Genomic DNA, 23,883 nt, shown 5'->3' with positions numbered 1-23,883 from the left:
TTATAAGCCATCTTTTGCAGAGTGTCTTTGCTTATTTTTTTTTTAAAAACAGGTCGTCCTTAAAAAGTTCAAGTTGCCTGTAGGTAATTGGCATCGTTAATCTGCTGTCGTAACACAGTGGGTGGTAAAAAGAAAAGTAGGATTGGTTAGGGTCCAACAAAGAGATTTACGCGTGGAGGGAGAGGGCATGGCTGAGGTACTAAATGACTACTTTGCGTCTGGCTTTATCAAGAAGGAGGATGCTGCTAAAGTCATAGTGAGAGAGGAGGTGGTTGAAACACTGGATAGGGTTTATAAAGAGGAGGTATTAGAAAGGCAGGCAGTACTTAAAGTTGATAAAGCAGATCAGATGCATCTGAGGATACTAAGGGTGGAAATTGTTGAGGCACTGGCCTTCTTAAAGGGGGTTAGTATATTTATGATAAATGTGGACATTTATTTTCCATTCAAAATTTTCCATTGTTTTGGGAACAGATATTCGCCCGTAACTTCCAATGGAGTGGCAATTGAGTCCGATTGCCACTCTGCTCAAAAGTTCTTACCCTGAAATCCAGGCGATCCTATCTTGCTCAATCTTCTGACTTAGGCTGGGTGGGATCTAGGTAGTGCAGCGCGTCCCTGGGGCTTAGTGCGAGGGCTATAGAGTAGCAGATAAATAAGCCCTGCTCCGCTTCTCACGGCACTAGCTGCCATAGCCAGGTAAGTCTAAAGGTCGAGCCAGGTTTAAAGGTCTTTGACAAGCCAAGGAGAAGGTAAGTGGGTAGGATTTAGGGTGGGGAGAGTGGGGGTCGGATCAGACCCTGGCGGGTTGAGCCCTGTGTGTGGGGGGTGGGGGAGGGTGCGGCGGTGGGGGGAATGTCAGGTCAGACCTTGGGGATAGTCACGGGTCGGGTTAGGCCTTGTGGGGTGGAGGCAGTGTCAGGTCTGGCCTTATTGGGGGCGGAGGGGGTGTAGGGGCGTTGTTGGGTCCGACTGGACCTTTGGGGGTTGCCATCGGGGTGAAGGTCGGGCCTGATGGGGTTGGGTGGGGGGGAGGTCGGCAGTTGGGCCTGGCCCGGGGTGGGGTAGGGCAGGAGGGGAGAATCTCATGGGGGCGGGGCGGTCGGGGGAGTCCCCTGGGGGCTCGGGGCTGTGAGGAGAGTCTCATGGGGATGCCAGCGTGAGATTGTACATTAGTTACCCCAAAGTTGGAAGTGATTTTAATTCTTCTAACTTTTTCTGTGTATCTATTGATGCGACACAGTCGGAACCATCCGAAGTTTGCGATTTAAATTGCATTTTTGGATAGTTCCAGTGCAGGGCAATTTGCCATCGGAAGTTTGCACTTCTCGGGCAATTGTTGCGCAAATCCTTACCTGGGAACTTCTGTGGACTGGGGGTTCCCCAGCACGTCTTTGGCATTCCCGCCCCCCAAAATCTGACAAACTGGAGCTCAGAAGTTACTGTTTTTAGTACTCTGTAAGTGCATTTGAGTTTTTCAACAAAAATGTTCTTCTTTCTAAGATGCTGCAATAGAAACCTTTTTTGTTTAAATTGTGTTAAATTTGGATTTGCAGACAGTACCCTTCCGTGGCAGAAGGTTGTTGAACAAAGGGATTTTCAACAGCCAGAACAAGACAATGAGTGGAATCCATGGGAAGAGGATGAGAAGATGGAGAATGCTTTGCAGCATAAAGCTCAGCTACAGGGATTTCAGAAACAAATTTTACAAAACCAGTCCAGACAAAAGAAGGTGCAAATCTGGGGCAAAGCTGCGATTGGTAAATTGCCTTTGGAAAAATTTATACATTTTATAATATTGTAACAATGCTCTATTGCATACCAATAATATAGCATATACTTCAAATAATTGCAAGTACTGGGAGAATATCTTTTGCAGTAATAGTTTTTCACTTTGCATGTGTATGCACACTTGCTGTATTTAAACTGCTTTCTGAATAAGTTACCAAAACATTTCTCTCAGCCTTCAGGAAGCAAGTCGCTTTTGTCTTCTACAATAATGAGAATTGAGATACTGTGTCGTATTGTGGTTTCTGAGCTGATCATTTTCTTTATTTTTGTCTAGTTTCCTCTGGAAAATAAATGTCCACATTTATCATAAATATACTAACCCCCTTTAAGAAGGCCAGTGCCTCAACAATTTCCACCCTTAGTATCCTCAGATGAATCTGATCTGCTTAAGTACTGCCTGCCTTTCTAATACCTCCTCTTTATAAATCTTTAGCCTATCCAATGTTTCAACCACCTCCTCTCTCACTATGACTTTAGCAGCATCCTCCTTCTTGATAAAGCCAGACGCAAAGTAGTCAGTTAGTACCTCAGCCATGCCCTCTCCCTCCACGCGTAAATCTCCTTGTTGGACCCTAACCAATCCTACTTTTCTTTTTACCACCCATTGTGTTACGACAGCAGATTAACGATGCCAATTACCTACAGGCAACTTGAACTTTTTAAGGATGACCTGTTTTTAAAAAAATGTAAGCAAAGACACTGAGCAAAAGATGGCTCATAATTGGCAGAAAACTTGCTCTTAAGCCACAAGCGGGCTAGTTAAATCTCACCTAATTTTCTCCATCCACCTCTCCCTCTTTCCCACATTTCTCTCTTTCCCGTATCTTGTTTTCTCTCCTCTTTCCCTATTTTTAAGCATGCTTTTGGAAATGCATGAAAGAGGCCCAAGATGAGTCACTTATTTATGTTAGCTTCCTTATTACAAGAATAAGTTTGGGAAGGAAGCACAGTCTGTTATACAATTGCTGGAGAAGAACTGTTGAGGCCAGTTGCAGCCTCCAGCTGCCATCAAGTGAGCAGAGAGCAAGTCTCTGGAATTAACTTTGCATCAATAAGTAACCTTATGCTACAAAAGCAAACATTGGCCTTGCAGAACATGGGTGACAGATGTCTCTTGCATGAAGGCAATGCTCGAGGCAATTTAACTAATCTCATTCGAGATGCTAACAGTCTGTAAAGGCAGAGCCTGAAGTATTGCTTATCATAAGTAAATAAACAATACTGCACCCTTCTCTTCATCCTGTAACTGAATCTGACTTCTGAGCTATCTTTGATCCCATTTCCCACCCCCCCCCTCCAGTTTAGTATTATCAACAATTTAGACTAATTTGCAATGCATTTCTGAACCCAAGTCTTTGATTTAAATTAGAATAGCAACAGAAAGCCCCTTTTTTCCATATGCTCCCTATTTCATCTGTATTTTTCTGCTTTTATTTAATATTTCAACATTCTGGGGGTTAGCATTGACCAGAAACTTAACAGTTCCAGCCATATGAAGACTGTGGGTACAAGAACAGGTCAGAGGCTGGAAATTCTGTAGCAAATAACTCCTCTTGTCACTCCAGAATGTGCCCATCTACAAGGCGCAGATCAGGACTGTGATGGAATACTCCCCACTTGCCAAGATGAGTGTCACTCCAACAACACTCAATAAGCTCGATACCATCCAGGACAAAGCAGTCCATTTGATCAGCACCACATCCATCAACTTAGACACTCACTCCCTCCAGCATTAACGCACAATGGCAGCAGTGTGTACCATCTACAAGATGCACTGCCGCAACTCACCAAGGCTCCTTCGACAGTACCTTCCCAACCCGTGACCTCTACCACCTAGAGGGACGAGCAGTGGGTGTATGGGAGCACCACCACCTGCAAGTTCCCCTCCAAGCCACACATCATCTTAACTTGGAACTATATCGCTGCTTCTTCACTCGCTGGATCAAAATCCTGGAACTTCCTTCCTAACAGCATTGTAGATGTACCTATATTAGATGGACTGCAGCAGTTCAAGAAGGTAGTTCACCACCACCTTCTCAAGGGCAGTTAGGGGTGGGTAAGAAGTGATGCCCACATCCCATGAAAGAATAAAAAAAAGTACAGAGCCTAAACAGTAGAATGTAAGTCAGAGGAAATTGTTACCAAACTTACAGTGCTTGGGTCAGACTACATCATAAGATATAGAAGCAGAAATAGCCCATACAGCCCCACGAGCCTGTTCTGCCATTTCGAAGATCATGGCTGATCTTGTACCTCAGCTCCGCTTTCCCATCCTATCTTCTTATTCCTTGATTCTCTTGGTGTCCAAAAATCAACTGATTGCAGCCTTGGGATATACTCAGTGATGAGCATCCACAACCCTCTGGAGTAGAGGACTCCAAAGATTTATGGCCCTCTGAGTGATTCCCAGGTCAGATTCCCAGTCCACATTGAGTGAACTGATCTCAGCTGGAATATCAATACAGATACTACAGTCGACCACAACTTTCCTAGTTTAGGAAGAAAAAAAAAATAGGTCAAATTATGCTCTTGAGCACTGTCCACCGACCTTGTTGGAAGTGTAGGCAGAGGAATGTCAGGTGAGGATAGAATTGGGTTTGATGATGTTGATCCTCTCTTGTGTTTCTGAAGTCTTCACTATGAAAGCTGACAAAAGGATAATGATTGCCTGGGCAAAGAACCAGAAGCTGGCCAGTATCCACAGGATCTACCCAAGCACCATCTGAATGCGAGTAAAGAATTGCCTAGAAAAGCAAAATCTATTTTGAGTTGCACAGTACGTTAAAATGATTTATGCACGGTTTCCTGGGTTCTGACCAAGAAACTCGCTGTATTACTCTGATAGCTAGATGGGATTCTCAATCTAGTTCTCAGTGCATATGAACCCACTGCATTAACCTGATTCCATTACCTATCAAAACCACCACTGGGACTTACAGAATAGTTGAACATTTGCACACAATGTTGGAAGTCCCCTCCTTTAGTCAGAGGTAGTACCTTGAAAAATGGGATAATGTAGAGCCCTATTTTAAGATTCTACAAACATTCATAAGTGACTTCTGTGTCCACAGAAATAGTGTCATTTAAGAACTTCCTTCTGAGGCTGATTGTTTAAATTTCTGTACTGATACTGTTGAATAATGACTGGCTTTAAGTTCTGCAGCTCTAAACCCTTCCTCTTTAAAATAGGACTTTACCTCTGGCAGCATATTCTTGGTGGCCAGCTTACACCAAGTGATGTGACAGCTCACTGGAGAGAAGGGGAACTAAAGGCTGGAAATTTGCATTTTAGGTAAAGTTTACTTTTATGTGAACTGCATCTTGTTCTGTGTAACCACGTGAGTTTTACCCAGAGCGAATTTGCAGATATGGTCAGGAACTAACATTCTGTGTGCACATTAATGCTTTAATCTGTGCCAGACCAAAATGAAAACTTGTAATTGTACATGAGTACATATGTTTTTTGTTTTGGTGCTGTATTGAATAAAACTCAGTGCTTTGAGTTTATGGAGAAGTGAATAGAAAGCAGGGAGGAGATACACTGCAGGTTAATATCCAAACATTTAAAAAATCAGTAAAGAAAGGAACACTGCCAGAGGACTAGTGAACAGCAAATCTAATTCCTATCACCAGGAAGGGAGATAGAACTAATCTAGGAAATTATAGGCCAGTTGGCTTAACATCAGTAGCAGGAAAGAAACACCCATCTTTGCTGAAAGATCAGATTATAAAACATCTGATTGTATTGGGTGAAAGTGCTTTACGTTAAAGTACTTCTCTCTTTCCCACCCTGCTTCTTGATCTTCTTCAGTGCCTTTCATTCCATCCATCTATTTTAAAAGTTATTTAATGAATAATGAACACTGTAGTATAAAATTAAATGGATTTGGGATGATATTTCAGTGCTTGGCATATTCTTGTACCTAACTTGCTGTATCATAATGAAAATAGTTTAGCCCTTGGAATCATTTCATTATTTGTCTTGAATTGCTCTCCTTAGAGCAGTGAAGGTTAAGGGGAGCTTTAATAGAGGTGTTCAACATTTTGAAGAGTTTTGGTAGAGTAAGTAGGGAGAAACTTTTCCCATTGGTAGGAGGGTCAATAACTGGAGGATACAGATTTAAGATAATTGGCATAAGAACCAGAGGGGAGATGGAGATTTTTTTTTTGTACCCAGGGAATTGTTACAATCTGGTATTCGTTGCTTGAAAGGGTGATGGAAATGGATTTAATAGTAACTTTCAAAAGAGTTTTGTATATTTGAAGATGAAAGAAAGCAGGACTATGGGGACAGAACAGGGGAGTAGGACTATACGAATAGCTGTTACAAAGATCCCCCACCCCCGCCAAGTGCGATTTGATTCTATGATTGATAATGTGTTACCTTGGCCGAGATTGACAATGAAATGTGAGTACGTTTCCTAGTTGTTAAATGAGTCTCTTGTTCTGAAAGGTTTTGGATAGCACTGCAGGTTGGGATATGCAGTTTCACTTGCCATACTTTATTATTCTTCAGATTCTGCACTGGTCCTGCTGTGGCCCCTGGACACATCCCACTAGATACTGAGAATGTGGTGCTTGTGCTAAACGGCAGAGAAGAAGGAAAGATCAAGTTTGCCACCCAGTGGCTGCACTATGTACAAACACTTCTCCAGACAAACAAGCTTCGGCATGTAGCTGTGGTTCTGCTTGGCAGTGAGGAGTGTGATAATGACTGGATTGAGCCCTATCTCAAAAAGCATGGAGGATTTATCGATTTGATTTTTCTGGTGTACGACAGCCCTTGGGTAAACGAAGAGGATGTTTACCAGTGGCCACTGGGAGTGGCAACGTAAGTAGATTGTCAGTTTATGGTATGTTGGCCAGCTCCTGTGTGTCCCTGCTTTATATTTCTTATTTACAATTTGCTTCATTTGCATGCTGCCCCTCGGTGACATCATCTGAAAACATGAGGCCAGACAATACTCAACTCTCCCTCAGCACCACCTCTCCCAACCTGTTCACTATCTCTAATTGCGTTTAACTAAATTTTAGAAAGACAAAAGCCATTGTCTTCAGTCCTTATCACAAGCTAAATTCCCTAGTCAATGACTCCATCCCTGAACCAGACTGTTTGCATCCTTGATTTCATATTTGATTTCAGAATGAGTTTCAGACCACATATTAGTGCCATCACTAAAGCCACCTCCTTCCACCTCCGTAACATCGCCCAACTCCACCCACTTCAGCTCATCTGCTGCTGAAACCCTCCACCCTGCCTTTGTTACCTCTAGACTGGACTGTTCCAGTGCTCTCCAGGCTGGCCTCTCAACTGCCACCCTCCATAAATTTGAGCTCATCTAAAACTGCTGTCTGTATCCAAACTTGTACTAAGCCCTGTTCCTCTGTCATCCATGTGCTCGTAGACCTGCATTGGCTGCTGATCCAGCAATTCCTCAATCTATTAATTCTCATCCTTGTTTTTTTTTAATTCCTCCATATCTCTGTAAACTTCTCCAGCCCTACAACTCTCAGATCTCTGTGCTTCTTCAAATCTGGCCTCTTGAGCATCTCTGATTTTAAATTGCTCCACCAGTGATGACTGTACCTTCAGCTGGCTAGGTTTGAAGCTGTGGAATTCCCTCCCTAAACCTCTGTCTCTCGCTCTCTCTCTCTCTTTCTTTAAACCTTTCATTATATTCAGGAATTATACCGGAGTTGTGGGGGGAGGGTGGTGTGGAGCAGGGGGAAGAGGTGCTTGCTGTTTCGAATTTCCATATTACACATTTGTCACCTCTGCTAGCATGGGTCAGTTTCAACATGTATGTCAACAACATCCAACCCTTCCTCTGCCACTACCATCAGCGCCAAGCTTCTTGCTGCACCCTCCAGTAGTCTTCCCACTATTGAATCCTGGATCAGTCACTGTTTCCTTCAGCTCTGTGTTGACATCTAAAAGCCATCCTTTTCAGCATTCGGTAGCACCAGCCTTCAGTCTCTTTCACCTGCCCCTTTCATCCTGTTCCTGCTCGGTGTCCACTCCTCCTTGTAAAGCACTCAGAGTTTTACATGAATTTATATAGAGATGTTAAATCTGTTCTGACTTTAGGAAATACATGAAAATCAGCCCAAAGTGACTACCTTTCCTATGGAAATTTTACAGAAATTTGACTAGGTGCAGAACATGGTCTAAAGCTGCTTGTTCCAAACATTCAAATGTTTGGGTGCTTAAATTGTACAAAGCTGCAAAACTGCATTTATTTTCATTAACTTTAAAGTGGAGGTGCAGCTAAATTAACTTTCACGCTTATTCTGACATTCTCACAGTTTTTGATCTGCAATGTCACACGTATGAAATGGGGGTTAGCTGACTTTCTGTAGCGCCGGTCACATTGCAAAAAGATTTCAATTCCTGGCAGCAAAGCGGCTGAAGAATAAATAGAATACCACACAGGGTAACAATGCATTGCTGATGTCCTTTCACTCATAATCACTGGTGCAGTATCCTATTGTTAACCTTGAAGTGATGGAATACCAGTAGCTGATGACTAAGATTTTGTTCATTACATCTTGCATCTGCAGAGGAGCTTTGGAGACATAGCAAGTGATTAAATATGTAGGACCACTTTCAAGCAGCCTTATCAGAATGCTGTGTACTCCAAATAGCCTGCAGGCTTCATTTTGATGTTAGTTGCAATTAAGTTATAGTTCATCAGCCTTTAAAAGAAAAATGCCCAAATGATAGGCATATTGAGTACATATAAGTTGCTTGACCTCTCATTTTCTGGTGTTCTTGACAACTGGCCATCAGAAGAGATCCCATTGCTTGAAAACTGCTTCCTGCAACAAGTGGTATATAAGAAAGAAGTGGAACTGTAGCTTATTTTTCAAATAGCCTCCAATTTAATATATTACTAAGTATTTACAGCACAGAAACAAGCCATTTGGCCCAAAAGATCCATGCTGATGGCTATGCTCCAGGCAAGTCTCAGCCCACCCTATTAACATATCCTTTTATTCCTTTCTCCCTCATATTTTTATCTTGCTTCCTTTTGAATGCATCTATTCAACGCTATTCACCTCAACCAGGCCTTGTGGTACTTCCACATTCTAACCACTCTCTGGGTAAAGTGGTTTCTGCTGAATTATTTATTGGTAACTGTCTTATATCTATAGCCCCTAGTTCTGGTCTCGCCTGCAAGTGGAAACATCTTCTCTACGTCTATTCTGCCAAACCCTTTCACAATCTTGAAGCCCACTATCAGGTCACACCCTCAACCTTCTATTTTCTAGAGAAAAAAGCCCCAGCCTGTTCAACATGAGAGGTATAACCTCTTGGTTCTGGTATCATTCAAGATTTGATTAACTTGCCTTGTTAGACGGTGTGCCAGAGTATTAGGATGCCGCGTTCATATGTGCAGCGCCCAGAGTTTGATCTCTGTCTTCTGAAATGGGATGCTCCAAATGGAGGCTGCACACCAGTACAGAAGTTGGAGAACAGGTTCTCCTCATACAGGCCCTTCTCACACATCCCGGGTCCTGGCTCTTGCAATATTGGCAAGCTGAGCAGGAGCAGGTTCCTGTCTTGCTTGCCCTGTTGTTGGAGAGTGACTTGAAAAGGAGAGATCCAACAACAGTCTTTGAGAGATCCAACAACAGATCCAAAGTGATCCAACTACAGTCTTTATTTTTTTTAAAAAACACAGTAAGTTGGCATATAATGCAAAAGGTGGAGTGATTGTACAACACATTGGAACTCCAGTCAGGCTGTTGTCATGGAGTGGTGTCTCTCATTCATTTCTGACGGTCCCTGCCCTCAACATCTGGTTCCTCCAAGGATCAAATGTAATATGAGATGCTAAGCTCTGGCGGCAACTCTCCTTCTCGTTCCCAGCACAGAGCCAAAGTAGCTTATTTTTCAAGTAGCCTCCACTTTAATATATTACTAAGTATTTACAGCACAGAAACAAGCCATTTGGCCCAACAGATCCACGCTGATGGCTATGCTCCACGCAAGTCTCAGCCCACCCTATTAACATATCCTTTTATTCCTTTCTCCCTCATATCTCAGCTGGAGCGCATCTGGCTGCCGCGCGCCCCTAACTTCCAGCAGTGCTCTTAGCGCTTTCCACACAGGATCTGTCTCGGGACTCCACTGTAGGTCCTGACTGCAGAGAGAGCTCTGCTACTATATAATCATCAGTAATAAAATGTCTAAAATGCACCTCGTGGGGAAGGAAAAAGAGTGCTTGAATTTTAATTGAGACTGGAATTTGACCTTTAAAGGCTCTGGAAGTCCCAGCACTCCATGACGCAGACTGCTAGATAGCTAGTTAAACACATTTTTAAATGTTATTATTTGACCTTTACAATAAATAGGAACTTTGTGGACCAAAAGCTTTTTTTAAATCCATCTGTTCGAAGGAAGGTCTAATAATTACACTGTAATTTTTATTTCAGCTACAGGAACTTCCCAATTGTGGATCTCAACAACCTAATGTTGCATTCTTCAAGGCCATACTTGTGTAACTTCCTCGGAACTGTCTACAAAGGCTCCTCCAGGGAAATCTTGCTGGATGTGTTGAAACGGGAAAGACTCAATACAATGTGTCTTATCTCAGTTAGAGAACAGTAGGTCTTTTGCCTTGTGTACCTCATCCTGCTTTTAAATGGCAACTGCGTAGCCAGCAATCTTGTAGTAACTATATTTCTGACACATTCGGTAATATTGAGAAAATAGTCCTGTGTGCTAGCAGGATTTCTGGGAAAGAAGCCTTGAGCCTGGAAATGTTAAGGACTCCCTGAAGGGTTTGTGTCAAGCAACAATTAGACACACACAGAAGTTTACAGTGCAGAAACAGACCATTTGGCTCAGCGGGTCTGTGCTAATCTTGATGCTCCACATGTGCCTCCTCCCACTTCATCTAATCCTATCTACATTTCCCATTTCTTTTTCCATCATCTACTTAGCTAATTTCCCCTTAAATGCATTTATGCTATTCGCGTCAACCACTCCATGTGGTAGCAACTCCCCATTCTCACTGCTAAGCAAAGAACTTACTCCTGGAATCCTTGTTGAATTTAATTAGCGACTATTTCACATTTGTAGCCCCTAGCTTGAGATTCTCCCTCGAGTAAAAACATCTCCTAGTCTAACCCTCAACGTTTTTTGGTTGAAGGATCCCTTCTCAGATGCAATATGTTTTTTTCTTTATTCTTTCGTGGGATGTGGGTTTCGCGGGCAAGGCCACCATTTGTTGCCTATCCCTAATCCCCTTGATTTGAGTGGCTTGCTAGGCCATTTCAGAGGGCATTTAAGAGTCACTCTCAGTGCTGTGGATCTGACGTTTCATGTAGGCCAGATCAGGTAAGGACGGCAGACTTCCTTCCCTAAAGGACATTAGTGAACCAGATGGGTTTTTACGATAATCGACAACGGTTTCATCGTCACTATTACTGAGATTAACTTTTAATTCTAGATTTTATTAATTGAATTTAAATTCCATCAGCTGCCATAATGGGATTTGACCGCATGTCCCCAGATCATTAGCCTGGGTTACTAGCCCAGTGACATTACCACTACGCTATAATCTCCGCCTAATCTGCAATCACAGATCCCTGCATCTGAATTATGATGCTTTATAATACTCAATACAAAGTGCTTTAATAACGTTTTTAAGAAAACAGGTAATTACTTAGAGTAGCAATTTGAGGACCATTTCCCTGATGTAGAGAGTGATGCGACAGACCAGACAAACCACAGATAAAGGATAAACGTAACTCTAGTAACATTTAAGTGCATGCCAACTGAATTGCATTCGACGTGATTAGAAATTACTTGTAAATGTATTACATAGACAGTTTGTAGATGATACCCAATACAAACAGCTATTGGCCAATTGAGTATTAACAGCAGTCTTACCCTATTTAAATGTTCAACTGGCTCAAAGTTAGTATTATTTTCATTTTTAAAAATTCTCTAAGCTTACGAGCTTCCTTCCCTCCAAACCTATTATAGAGTGTTGACTTGCACGTGAATATTTTACAGACCTGTGCAAACCCAGCCCGGTTTCTCTGTTATTTAATCATACAAGGAAATTACATTATTACAACCCCCTGTTGCCTCAACCAGCGCGTACACAATACACAAATCAACTAGATGAGTTGATTTTGGAGGATAAGTTACAATGAATCAAATTGGAGGGAGAGATTGATGTCCAGAAATTTATTACTGGAGCAGTTAAGATTTATGCAATAGTAAGAGCCAACCAACAAGGGATTGATACAAACAGAAAATGCTGCAAATACCCAGCAAGTCAGGCAGCATTAAAATGGCACTTGCTCACTGCATGAGCCTAAATAGAATGCACCATAGTATCTCAGCAGTAGCCAGCCTCCTACCTCCATTCGTCTCCTGTCCAAAGTAAATGAGAGACTCGACACTGAAAGCCATAGCAGCCAAGGTGCTCATTATTGCAAAGAAGTGTTCAGGGGTGGACATCTTGTCAGCTACTTGTGTATGACTAACACTATCTACTGTTAACTTATACAAAACAGACAGCTTGTCTTTTTCTTTTCCTCCTCTCCCCACTCTCTTTGTATTTTTTTCTCTCTCTCACCCTCCAGAGAGATTATTTCACAGAGCCCGTAGAAAGTCTCTACAGACCCCAGTTTGAGAATTGTTAGTGTAAAGAAAGTCATTCTGTATTAGAGAGGGAGCAGTGGATTATATAGTTTATTAATGTATTCCGGGGGAGCATGGCTAGGGAAAGATAATCAGCTGGGCCTCACATGAATGGCAGCTGTTAATACCTAACCTTCACTTCATGTACCTCGATGCTGAAGCTCCCAAAGGAGGAACGATGAAAACTTTGCATTTTGTTAGCATATTTCATGACCTCAGCACGTCCCAAATCAGTTTACTGCCAATGAAGTACTTTAAAGTCTGGTCACTGTTGTAATTTAGGAAAGGCAGCAGCCCATTTGCACACCACAAAGACAAACGGCAATGTGATTATGATCAATTAATTAGTAATGTTGGTTGAGGGATTTATGTTGGCCAGGACACCAGGGAGAACTCCCCTGGTCTTCAAGATAGCGCCATGGGAACTTCGCATCCACCTCAGAGGGCAGACTGACCTTGGTTTAAGGCCTCATTGCAAAGATGGCACCTCCAACAGGGCAGCATTCCCTCAGTATTGCATTGGGAGTGTCGGCCTAGATTTTGTGCTCATGTCTCTGGAGTGGATCTTGAACCCCACAAATTTCTGACTCAGAGATGAGACACAGCTGACACTGTATTGAGAAGGAGATGGATGCACTTATGTTGGTTCCTGAGGCCGACCAGGAATTGAGCGGCAAAGAGACTGGTAGCCAACGTATAGTGAGAGCAGCTGAGAGTTGGCAAGAGCTATACACACATCATCTTTTCAAAAAAATGTCCCATATTTATACATGCACTTTACAGCACTAGGGGCCACTAGTTAACCAGGAGAAGAAACCTTAGCCAACTTTTTTCTTGAAATGATTTAAGTGGATGTAGAACAAATCGATAATTAAAGATATCTCCTTGCACCTCCTCTCCCTACTAATGTAACTTTAAACAGAGGAGTTATTAACTGTCTAAAAATATATTAAAATCCCCACAATAAATGCACACAATTCCTCTGCATTTTTTGTCCTCTGGGCTACCTCACTGAACATCACATCTTTATAGATGACTTGCAACTCAGCTTCGATCTTTTCCTGATACCCCCCAGGCCATCTGCTTTTTTTTTGTGTTTGCTTGTTTTCTGTTCACTACTGGAGGTGAGTCAAACCTTCCACTTCCAACAGTGCTTTCTCTATTCTTCTTTTCCTTTTCCCACCCAGTTATCCCCAATGCAACATTGACTGATGTCAAGCGAAGCAATACCATGGTTGTGTCATTTGGATTTGACTGGAACGAATAATGCTGCTGGATGTTGGAGTGTACCCTTCTGCAGTGAGATAAGGGAACATTGTTTTTGTTTCTTACAAGCAGTTTCCCTTTTACAAAATGATTTTTGAAAGTAAACAATTTTTATTAATAGTGCTCACTTCAAACACATATGGCTTTGTTAGAACTGTGGCTGGGAGAGGGTGAGGGAATTATCAAATTGAGGGGTTATGATGATGAAAAGATTCGATAGGGCATACCAAGAAAAACCATTTCCTCTGGTGTGGGAATCCAGAACAATAGGACATAATCTTAAGCTTAGGACCAGGCTATTTAGGAACGACGTCAGGAAGTACTTTTTCACACAGCCTGTGGATATCTGGAAAAGATCAAGTCTGAGCTGCAGGTCACCTATCAAGTACAAATCTTAAATTCAATCTCCTCCTAAAGTCTATGGATGATGGGTCAGTTGGAGCTTTCAAGACTGAGATTGATAAATTTTTGTCAGCATGGGTATCAACTGATATCAATAAAAGTAGGTAAAGGGGTTGAAATGCAGATCAGCAATGATCTAAGAGAATAGGCTCGATAGCTTGAATACCCCTGTTCCTCTATTCCTAAATCCAGAGCCTGAAGATGCTGGCAGAATGGTGATAAGCCTGTGCATTGCTATCATATGAACACCTCTTAAGGAGGGTGTAGATTGAAGGAGTGCCTGAAAGGTCTCTATACCTCAGAGAGATATTAGAAATTCAAATAATTCGCAACCTATGTGTTTATTATGCAAGAAATGTCATTTTTAGTTGCGCAGGTAGAGGAGGGTACTGTCTTGGTGTCTGACACAGCTTTATCATTGTTTTCTTGTCCATTCCCATTGGTTGAGCCTCTGTCACTTCCCCCACTTTATTGTTCCATATCCCTGTGAACACCTTGGGCCAATCAAAGATGGTCTTGCCTGAACCACAGTCACCATCAGGCAGTCAGAGAGCAAAATATTTATTATATACATGGGTATAAAGCAAACGTAATGAAAGAAAATATTGGTCTACTTAACAGTTCCAAAAACTGGAATTTGGGTACAAAGAAATAGCAAATAAACAATTACTCCACATCTATCCTTATTCAGGAAGGGAGGGGACATTTGCACAAATCAGAGTTTCAGCAAAAGCAAAGCAGAAGTTTGTATGCAGTAATGTAGATCAATTAAAAGTTTAAATACTCTGGAAAAAGAGAGCATGTACCCATGCGTCTTAAAGGTGATGGGGACTGAAATGAGTGAAATTATTTTTTTTTAATATAAGCTTGCTAAATCCAGAAGAGATCTTGGAGGATCAAAAAATGACTGATGTAACCCGATTTTTGAAAAACAGACAAGAAACCTACCTGAAAACTATAGCTTGGTATATTTAACATCTTTTCGTTCAGAACATCTTTTAAATGACCTTGAGAGACATGTTATAGATGGTTTACATGGATGGTGGAGCAGGCTTGATGGGCCAAATGGCCCACGCTTACTCTATGTTCCATGTTTAACTAACCTCCCTGGAATGCAGCTGATATTGTGTACGTTTTCTCATTTGATAGCAGGATCGCCCCAAGCTCTGCTCCCAAGACTTGAGCACATAACCAAGGCTGAAAATTCAATACAGTACTGAGGTTGCGGCATTGTCAAGTTGCTGTTTCTTGATGAAACATCAAGCCAAAATAAACACCATTCGAAGACCTCTCCCAGTATCCTGACCAACAATTATCCCTCAACCAACATCACCAAATACAGATTAACTGGGCATGTATTCATTTGCTCCTTGTGGGACCTTGGTGTGTGCAAATTGGCTGCTGGATTTGCCTACATAGCAGTGACTTCAGAAGTACTTGTTTGACTATGAGACACTATGGAACACCCAATAACATGAAAGATGGTTCTTAGATTTTCAAAAAATATTTTGATTAGGTTTCATACTTCTAATTAATCATGAATGGAGTCACAGAATGGGGTAAAGCATACTCTTGCTCAGATACTGAAAGAAATGAGTTATGATTGGAGTCATCAGCATCTTGATGGATGTTCTACAATCTTCTCTCATAACTTATTTTGTATTTTGTTCCTGTTTCTACAGCAAGGAATGATATACTGGGGGTAGAGCCTCTTTTCTGAACAAGCTTTTCTTTGGTTATGGATGGTAACTAAAGTTATCATAGTGACCAATTCTACTATCTAACTAGAATAAACTGGCATTACATATTAGTGTCTTAAAACCCTTGGTCATCAAACTGTGACTCAGTCACTAAATAGTGTACATTGTATCCCCTTGAAATTTTCTAGCCCTGGGGTTTTGCTGTTGATGAGCTCAACGTGCTAGAGATTTATCCACTGTGATTTCAAACATCTAGAAGGATTGTGAACTATTATAACAACGGTGAAAACATTACATTCTTTCAGAAGGTTTTGGTACTGCAAAACCTATGGATTAGATCCGTCAACTCTATGAATCCTGGAAACAATGGATTTTAAAAACAGTTGTTGGAGGTAACTATCAATTATCAGTTTAGTTTAGATTTGAAAAGATTGTATGTCATCCAACCACCTCACTACTTTGTCCAAATCTCTTGGTAATCTGTTGCTCCTTCTGCCAACTGTCAAGTTTGTAACTGTCTTCAAAGAAATTTTGTCTCAAGTATCTCAGTGCTTCATTGCAGTCCACTACATTAAGGTGCAGTGACTATTACATAGGCAACGTGACAGCAGTTTTACATATCTTTCTGCCTCTGCACAAATGTTACCAACACCTTGCCCATTAAGTTATATCATCTGGCCATATTCTTCTATACCCACCTCTGGATCCATGACACCATTTTTTCCTAATGGTAATGGCCCCAACAAATTGCCTTGTGATTCCTGAATAATGTGCCAATGGTACATCATTCCTGTCTTAATCTGCCTCATTAATTAATGCTGGATCAGGGATCTTTTATTAGCCTTTCCTGTCCAAATCATTTTTAACCTATTCTGGCTCAACAAAGGTCAAATGTCTCCAGTCGTCTTCTGTAGTAATGAGGGTGCAGTGCTGTTGACCATTGCTGGTTGACAGTTGTATGTCTGATTTAACCTTTCAGGCATCTCTTATAATGGGCTGGATTTTGGGGTCAGTGGTGAAGCAAAGATGTTCGCCACTGACCTCAAAGAAAGCTGCCCACATAGGTATAGCAATTTCTGAGGCATGGACTTGCCTTTTCCTGATACCAGTTTGTTCCTGGTGCCAAGTCAAGGGGATCTCCAGGCAACCATAAGCAGTGATGCCATCAAGTAGAGTAACAGCCACTCACAGTGAAGTATTCCCACAGACAATTAACCGGAAGTAAAAACCACTGATTCTCTTCACTTTTCATTTTAAGTTTTTACTGATAGTGAAATAAATGATTAGGGCATACACATGGGATTAAGGTAGAAAATAAAACATTATAAACTTTAAAAGAAGAATTATTGCTTTAAAAATGTGAAATTTCTTGTAATAGAGAAATTTGACAATCAAGAAATATAAGATTGCTGTAAAAAGAGACATGCTATCTAAGCTTTTCATCTTGCACTCATCAGGATAAGTCACAATAAATTACAAATGGTAAAGGGGAACAATAATTTATGCTGCATGAGAAGAGAGTGCTGATTGGTTGGCAAGTGGACTCTTGGAGGTGAACAGTGACACAACCTTGGATCTAATATACTCTCGGAGAAATTTAATAGACAGCTTAGCTGTTCTTAACTCCCTATGAATCGAGCTATGTTATTGATAAATTGGTAAGATTAGAACAGCTAAGCTGATTATCGACTTTCTCAGTGTATTAGACCCAAGGTTGTGCCAGTGTTCATCTCCAAGCATCAAGAGTCCACATGTATTCTCTTCCCATGCAGTATAGGGTGTTGCTCCCCCTTTACAGTTTGGTAATTTCTTGCGAGCTACCCTGGTGAGTGCAAGACAAAAAGCTTAGATAGCAGGTCTCTTTTTCAGCAATACTCAAGTTCTGTACTACCAAACAACTAAATAAAAGATTATTCTTTGGGCCAGTGGAGTGATGCTCAGTAATTATGAACTTGGTATGCTGTTGAGAACAGATTACTCTCATTCGACAAGGTTTAACTTTTTCAAAGGTTTTTACATTGAGTTTAAGAGTGGAAGTTCTGGCTAATTCAGTAATTTTCAATTGATGGGGGGACTCAGCGGTATGGAAACCCTATGGAAAAGCATCGAATCATTGACACCAATGTCTAGATTTCCACGTTTTAAACTGTGCATATGCAGGGACTCCAGATGTTGCTGTCGATTTCCGAGCACTAATGCTAGTGAATGCTGGCGGGTTCACCATCATTACTACTGAAAATTCTGGACCAATCTCTCTTATTTTTGTAGTTAATATCAAGTTATAAATTACCCTAGGTTGTTTCTGTAGAGGTTGAGTGCAGACATGACTCATCTAGCCTGTCATGTTGAGCTAAAGTATGAATTGTTGAAAAGGCTGGATTGCATAACATAACCTTATATCACCCCTAATTTTGGTAACCCATTATCAACTCCTACTGCTCCTTGTAATTGCCAGTAACGATTCCTAATCAGTCCCATATCTTTCCCATCAATTTTGTCTCTGTAGTACATCATAGGACATGCATCTGTTTTCATTCAGTAACATTAATCTCCTCATTCCTCCCTCCTGGCTGTTTCATTGGATTTGTGGTTTCTTTTCTTTTACTACTGTAATGGCATTCCTTACCCAACCGCACTCTGAACCCCCTCCCCTTCCCCTTCCCCTTTCTGTCAATACTACTTGCTTTTAGGTTTGTCTAAGTGGACGTGAATGGCTTTTTTCTTCACACAATCCTTTTGGGTAATTCTGAATCATCTCCATTTTACTTTGTTTAGCTCCTACACTGCATTCTTTATGTTTGCCTTCTAAGTTTGCTGCTATAGCAATTTTTATGCTAACAAATGCCTGGATGCCAGGCCCATGCTGAATTGAGTTCTAACTAATCCTTCCTGCTCCTTGTGAATTATCATTGCTACATTATTATGAATAGTGTCATAAAAATAATGTGGTCTCAATTGTTCCACCCTTACTAGAAATCTTAACCAAGTTTGCAATTAGTCCTGTTGTACTTAAGGGCTGAAGACATTACATATGAATGTTGCTTGTAAGGAGTTGTGCTGCTGTTGCCACAGAATTTTAAGCTGGTCCCTAGCATACACGGCGTGGGAAAAATCACACACACACACCCCACACACACACACACACACCACCAGCGCCCCCGCGCGCGCGCGCCCCCCCCCCCCCCCCCCCCACCCTGCCTTACATCAGAGAAAATTAGCTTTGATTCCCCTAACTGGGTGAAAACAGTGTGAAACAGATTTGAAGACTGCCATGGAGTGAAGCAAATCTGTAATACTGACAACAGAATTAAAAACTTGAAGATGGCCTTCTCTGTAAATATTGTTATCGTTGAAGTCCTATCCTCCTTGCCCCACAGCACCAATTGAACCAGAGCAGGGGAGTTCTCCAATGTGTCCTGGCCAATATATATCCCTCAACCATCACCTAAAACAGATAATCAGGTCATTCATCTCAATCCTGTTTGTTGGACCTTGTTCTGCACAAATTAGCTGCTACAGTTCCTATATAACGGTGACTACATCTCAAAAGTATGAAAAGTGTTTTGGGACATCCTAAAGTTGTGAAAGATGCTATATAAATGCAAGTCTTTTTTTCCCTGTTCTTTGGAGGGTCAATTGAAATTTTATAAGGCTGAGATTGATAGATTTTTGTTGACTAAGGGTATCAAGAGGTATGGAGCAAAGACAGGTAAAGAGCTTGAGATATAGATCAGCCTTAATCTAATGGAATGGCAGAGTAGACTCGAGGGGCTGAATGGTCTACTCCTGTTTCTATTTTTACTGTAGATTCAATCAGTGCAGAGGAACCTCCTTTTTAAAATTGTCCTATTTTCATGAGTAAAGTAACTTTTATTATGATAAAATGACAAAGATCTTCAGAAATAAGTTTGAAGTGTTTTGACTCTACCCTCACTTGCAAAGGAAACTAAACTCAACCAAATGTATTATTGTTGTATATATCTTAAACTGAGAACAAGGATTACTAACTAGTTACAATTTTTATTTTAACACTAGTGTTGTGCCTTGAGCAAAGGTAATTTGATGCAGGAATGTTTGTATTGAGTACATGTGCTGCTGGTTTTATTTAGGCAAGTAGTTGATAGCAGTTTTTGACACAAGAAACATACAAAGAACTGAATGAAAGCACAAGCTTTGGGTGAATGTTGATCTCTTTTTTTTATTCCTTGTGTAGGTGGTTACCTCAGGAAACAAGTGAAAGTTTAAAGAAGTATCGAGATGCTTTATTGCAAAGTGACCTCACCCTGTGCCCAGTGGGAATAAATACTGAATGCTACAGAATTTACGAAGCTTGCTCTTATGGTTCTGTTCCAGTAGTTGAAGATATCATGACGCCGGGACAATGTGGCAACTCGTCAGTGTTCCAGAACGCCCCTTTGCGTCTCCTGAAGTTAATGGGAGCACCGTTTATATTCGTCAAAGACTGGAAAGAGTTGCCTGCTATTTTAGAAAAAGAGAAGGCGATGAGCCTGCAAGAAAAGAATCAGAGACGGAGAATTGTCATCGAGTGGTTTAAGCAATTCAGAACTCAACTGAGACAAAAGTTCATTGATATCCTTGAAAGCAGGTTTTTTTAACCACTTGGATCCCCTTCCCAAGACAATTCCTAGCATCTGTTTACTATTGTAAACTACATGTGCTTTCGTTGAGTACGCCAATGCATTTTGGCGTAAATATGTAAAGGAACTGTACCTTAAATGGTGAGAAAAGTACTGTTCTCTGTGAAGAACATTTGACATTAGTTTCCACTTGAAAAGAGAATTTGAAACGGTGAGCTCCAGTCATGAAATCTGTATCTGTACAAAGGTTTTTTTTATTTTAAAAGAGGTTCGCTCTACAGTTTGGGCTTCTCAGCCCCAGTTCAGGAAGCAGAAAGTAGCCTTGCGAAAATATTTAAACCAGGGTACTATGCGCCATTTAAAATTGTCAGCAGAATTAGCATGCAGTACAGGCTTGAAAAGGCATTTGAAAGTGGTATTTAAAGAGGCGCTTACCTGCAAGCCCTCAGTTCCTTGTATCTTTGAGAGAGAGCTGGTTGGACTTCTTGAGGAGCCTCTGCACTGGAATTTGATTTATTTCACAATGATCCTGCTTCTGCAATCTTTAAAAAGCCCAACTCAAAATGCAAGTCACCCTGGGCACTTGTAAGGGGTTGGAGAAACAACGGTAACTAAGGTGAGGGAATTCAAAAAGGGCTTCTCTGGAACTCACCTTTGAGGTGTGCTGCTGGAAGACATCCTTACAGAAAGAACAGATTATCTGGCCCCTACCATATTGCTGTTTGTAGGAGCTTGCTGTGCACAAATTGGCTGCCTACATTACAACAGCAACTACACTTCACAAAGCACTTTATAGCCACTGAAGTACTGTTGGATGTCCAGAGGTTGTGAAAGGTGCTACAGAAATGCAAGTCTATCTGCCTTTCTTACTCAGCCCACTGGGCCTATAAGCCAGCAGTTATTTGAGTGGCTGTGCACTGGAGGCTGCCATTCTCAAGAGGTTGTCCCAGACCTGCAGCCCACTCTCCCAGATGGCCATGCATTTCCTATGGCAGTCAAAGTGACTGCAACACTCAATCATTTTTCCTCAGGCTCATTCCAGCTTGCAACAGGTGAGGCCTGGTTCTGGGGAATAATGTAGGTCAAGTGTCAGGAGGGGAATATGATCATCGTATTCTATGGTTTAGATTAGCTGTGGCAAAGGAGCAATCCAGAGTGTAAACAATTAATTGGGGGAAGGCCCAAACTTCAGTGGAGTGAGAACAGATCTGGCCCACGTAAATTGGAATCAAAGATTGGAGGGCAACACTGTAACAGTATACTGGGCTGCCTTCAAAGAGGAGATAGTGTGGGTACGGATGAGGCACATTGCCATGGAGAGGAGAGGTAGGACAAATAAATCCAAAGTTCCTGGGATGATGCAAGTGAAAGAGTAAGATAAAGCAAAAGAAGAGCGCACATGACAGATATCAGGGAGTTAATACAAGTGAGAACTAGGCTGAAAGAAAGTTCAAAGGGCAAAGTGAAAAAAGAAATGAGAAGCAAGAGACAGTATGAGAAGAGACTGGCAGCTAAGAAAAGGAAACCCAGTAGTCTTCTCCAGGCATATAAATAGTAGAAGGCTGGTAAAAGGAAGAATGGGACTGATTAGGGACCAAAAGGGACATTGATGCATAGAGGTGGGGGCATGGCTGAGGTATTAAATGAGTATTTTGCATCTGTCTTTACTAAGGAAAAAGATACTGTCCAAGTCATAGCGAAATAGGTTGTATTTGTGACAATGGGCTAAAAATTGATAGAGACATTAGATAGGCTGGCTATGCTTAAAGTCGATGAGATGCATCTGAGGATACGGAGGGAAGTAACGGTGGATTGCGGAGGCACTGGCTGTAATCTTCAACTCCTCTTTAGATACAGGGGTAGTGTCAGAGGACTGGAGAATTGGAAATGGTTACACCCTTGCTCAAAAAGCCACTGCAGGCCAATTGTTTTGAGCTCGGTAGCGGGAAAGCTTTTAGAAACAATAATTTGGGACAAGATGAGTAGTCACTTGAGCAAATATTGATTAATTAAGGAAAGCCAGCACAGATTTGTTAAGGGCAAGTTGTGTTTAACTCGCTTGAGTTTTTTGTGGCGGTAACAGAAGGTTGATGTAGTGTACACAGACTTCCAAAAGGCATTTGATAAAGTACCTTATAACAGGCTTGTCAACAAAGTTAGAGCTCATGGAATGAAAAGGATAGTAGCAGCTTAGGTATGAAATTGGTTGAGTGACAGGAAACAGGGTAATGGTGAGCGGTTGATTTCTTGGGACTGACGATGGTATATAGTGGGGTTCCCCAGGAGTCAGTGTTAAGAGCCCTGCTTTTCTTGATCTATACTAATCACCTAGACATGGGTGTACAGGATACAATTGCAAGACTTGTGGATGCCACAAAGCTTGCAAGTATTGTGAACAGGAAGATTGTGATAAACTTCAAGCAAACATAGGTGGGTGGATAAAAAGCAGACAAAGTTAAATGAAGAGAAGTGTGAAGTAATTCATTTTGTAGGAAGAACATGGAGACACAATATAAAATAAGCAATACAGCACTAAAGGGGGTGCAAGAGCAGAGGGACCTGGGTGTATATATGTACAAATCATTGTAGCTGACAGGGCAGGTTGAGAAAGCAGTTAGTGAAGCATACGGGATCCTGGGCTTTATAAATAGGGGCATATGAGTACAAAAACAAAAGTTATGATGAACCTGTGTAAAACACTGTTTCAGCCTCAACTAGTGTATTGTGTCCAGTTCTGGGCACCACACTTTAGGAAGGATATGAAGGTGTTAGGGTGCAGAAAAGATACACAAATTAGGCTCCTCATCCCTGGAACCATTCTTATGTGGATAGATTGACGAAGCTGGAACTGCTCTCCTTGGAGAATAGAAGATTGAGGAAATTTGATAGAGGTGCTCATAATTGAGGGGTCTGGATAGATTAGATGGAGAGAAACTTTTTCCCTTGTCCAAAGGGTTGAGAACCAGAGCATACCAATTTAAGGCAATCTGCAAAAGATGTAACAACGACATGAAGAAATACATTCTCACGCAGTGAATGGTTAGGATCTGGAATGCGCTGCCTGGATGTGTGGTAGAGGCAGATTCAATCAAACATTCAAAAGGGAATTTGGATAATTATCTGGAGAGAAGAAGACTGCAGGGCTATGGGGAAAAGAGTGGTTGAGTGGGACTAGGTGCATTGCTCTTGCAGAGCCAGCAGGGACACAATGAACCAAATGACCTCCTTCAATGCTATAACCATTCTATGACAGCAGCCACATAATTTATTCTGCAGTTCATACAGCATCAAGCAGGGACAAGGATTTGTTTCCATTACATTCCCCATGGATGCCAGCACTCAGCAGAAAAGAGCTTTGCTGCAATAGCAGTCTCCCCACAAGTACAACCTGTCATCAATTACAGGCATATGTGACCATTAAAGTACCTCCCCAGTCAGCCAGCAGCCTTTGTCAGTAGGGAAG

The 23,883-nt window shown here is 41.5% G+C and overlaps 1 protein-coding gene across 2 annotated transcripts in view; it reads left to right on the top strand.

Moving 5' to 3' along the window:
* rxylt1 (ribitol xylosyltransferase 1) overlaps nucleotides 1-20,551 on the top strand; it is a 29,076-nt gene extending 8,525 nt beyond the window's left edge. The window contains exons 2-6 of one of the 2 annotated variants that reach the window (XM_078567815.1): nucleotides 1,557-1,760; nucleotides 4,981-5,083; nucleotides 6,308-6,622; nucleotides 10,231-10,401; nucleotides 20,036-20,551. In XM_078567815.1, the coding sequence (XP_078423941.1) occupies nucleotides 1,557-1,760; nucleotides 4,981-5,083; nucleotides 6,308-6,622; nucleotides 10,231-10,401; nucleotides 20,036-20,438 (1,196 nt within the window). In that variant the 3' untranslated portion in view covers nucleotides 20,439-20,551. Of the gene's footprint in view, nucleotides 1-1,556; nucleotides 1,761-4,980; nucleotides 5,084-6,307; nucleotides 6,623-10,230; nucleotides 10,402-20,035 lie in introns of those variants that run through there. The other variant, XM_078567816.1, reaches the window with a different exon arrangement.
* The last annotated feature ends 3,332 nt before the right edge of the window (nucleotides 20,552-23,883 follow it).

The sequence above is a fragment of the Cetorhinus maximus genome, chromosome 22 (genome assembly GCF_964194155.1).
Source record: "Cetorhinus maximus chromosome 22, sCetMax3.hap1.1, whole genome shotgun sequence".
In the NCBI taxonomy this organism is placed as follows: Eukaryota; Metazoa; Chordata; class Chondrichthyes; order Lamniformes; family Cetorhinidae; genus Cetorhinus; species Cetorhinus maximus.
This window is presented reverse-complemented; position numbering and strand designations above follow the sequence as displayed.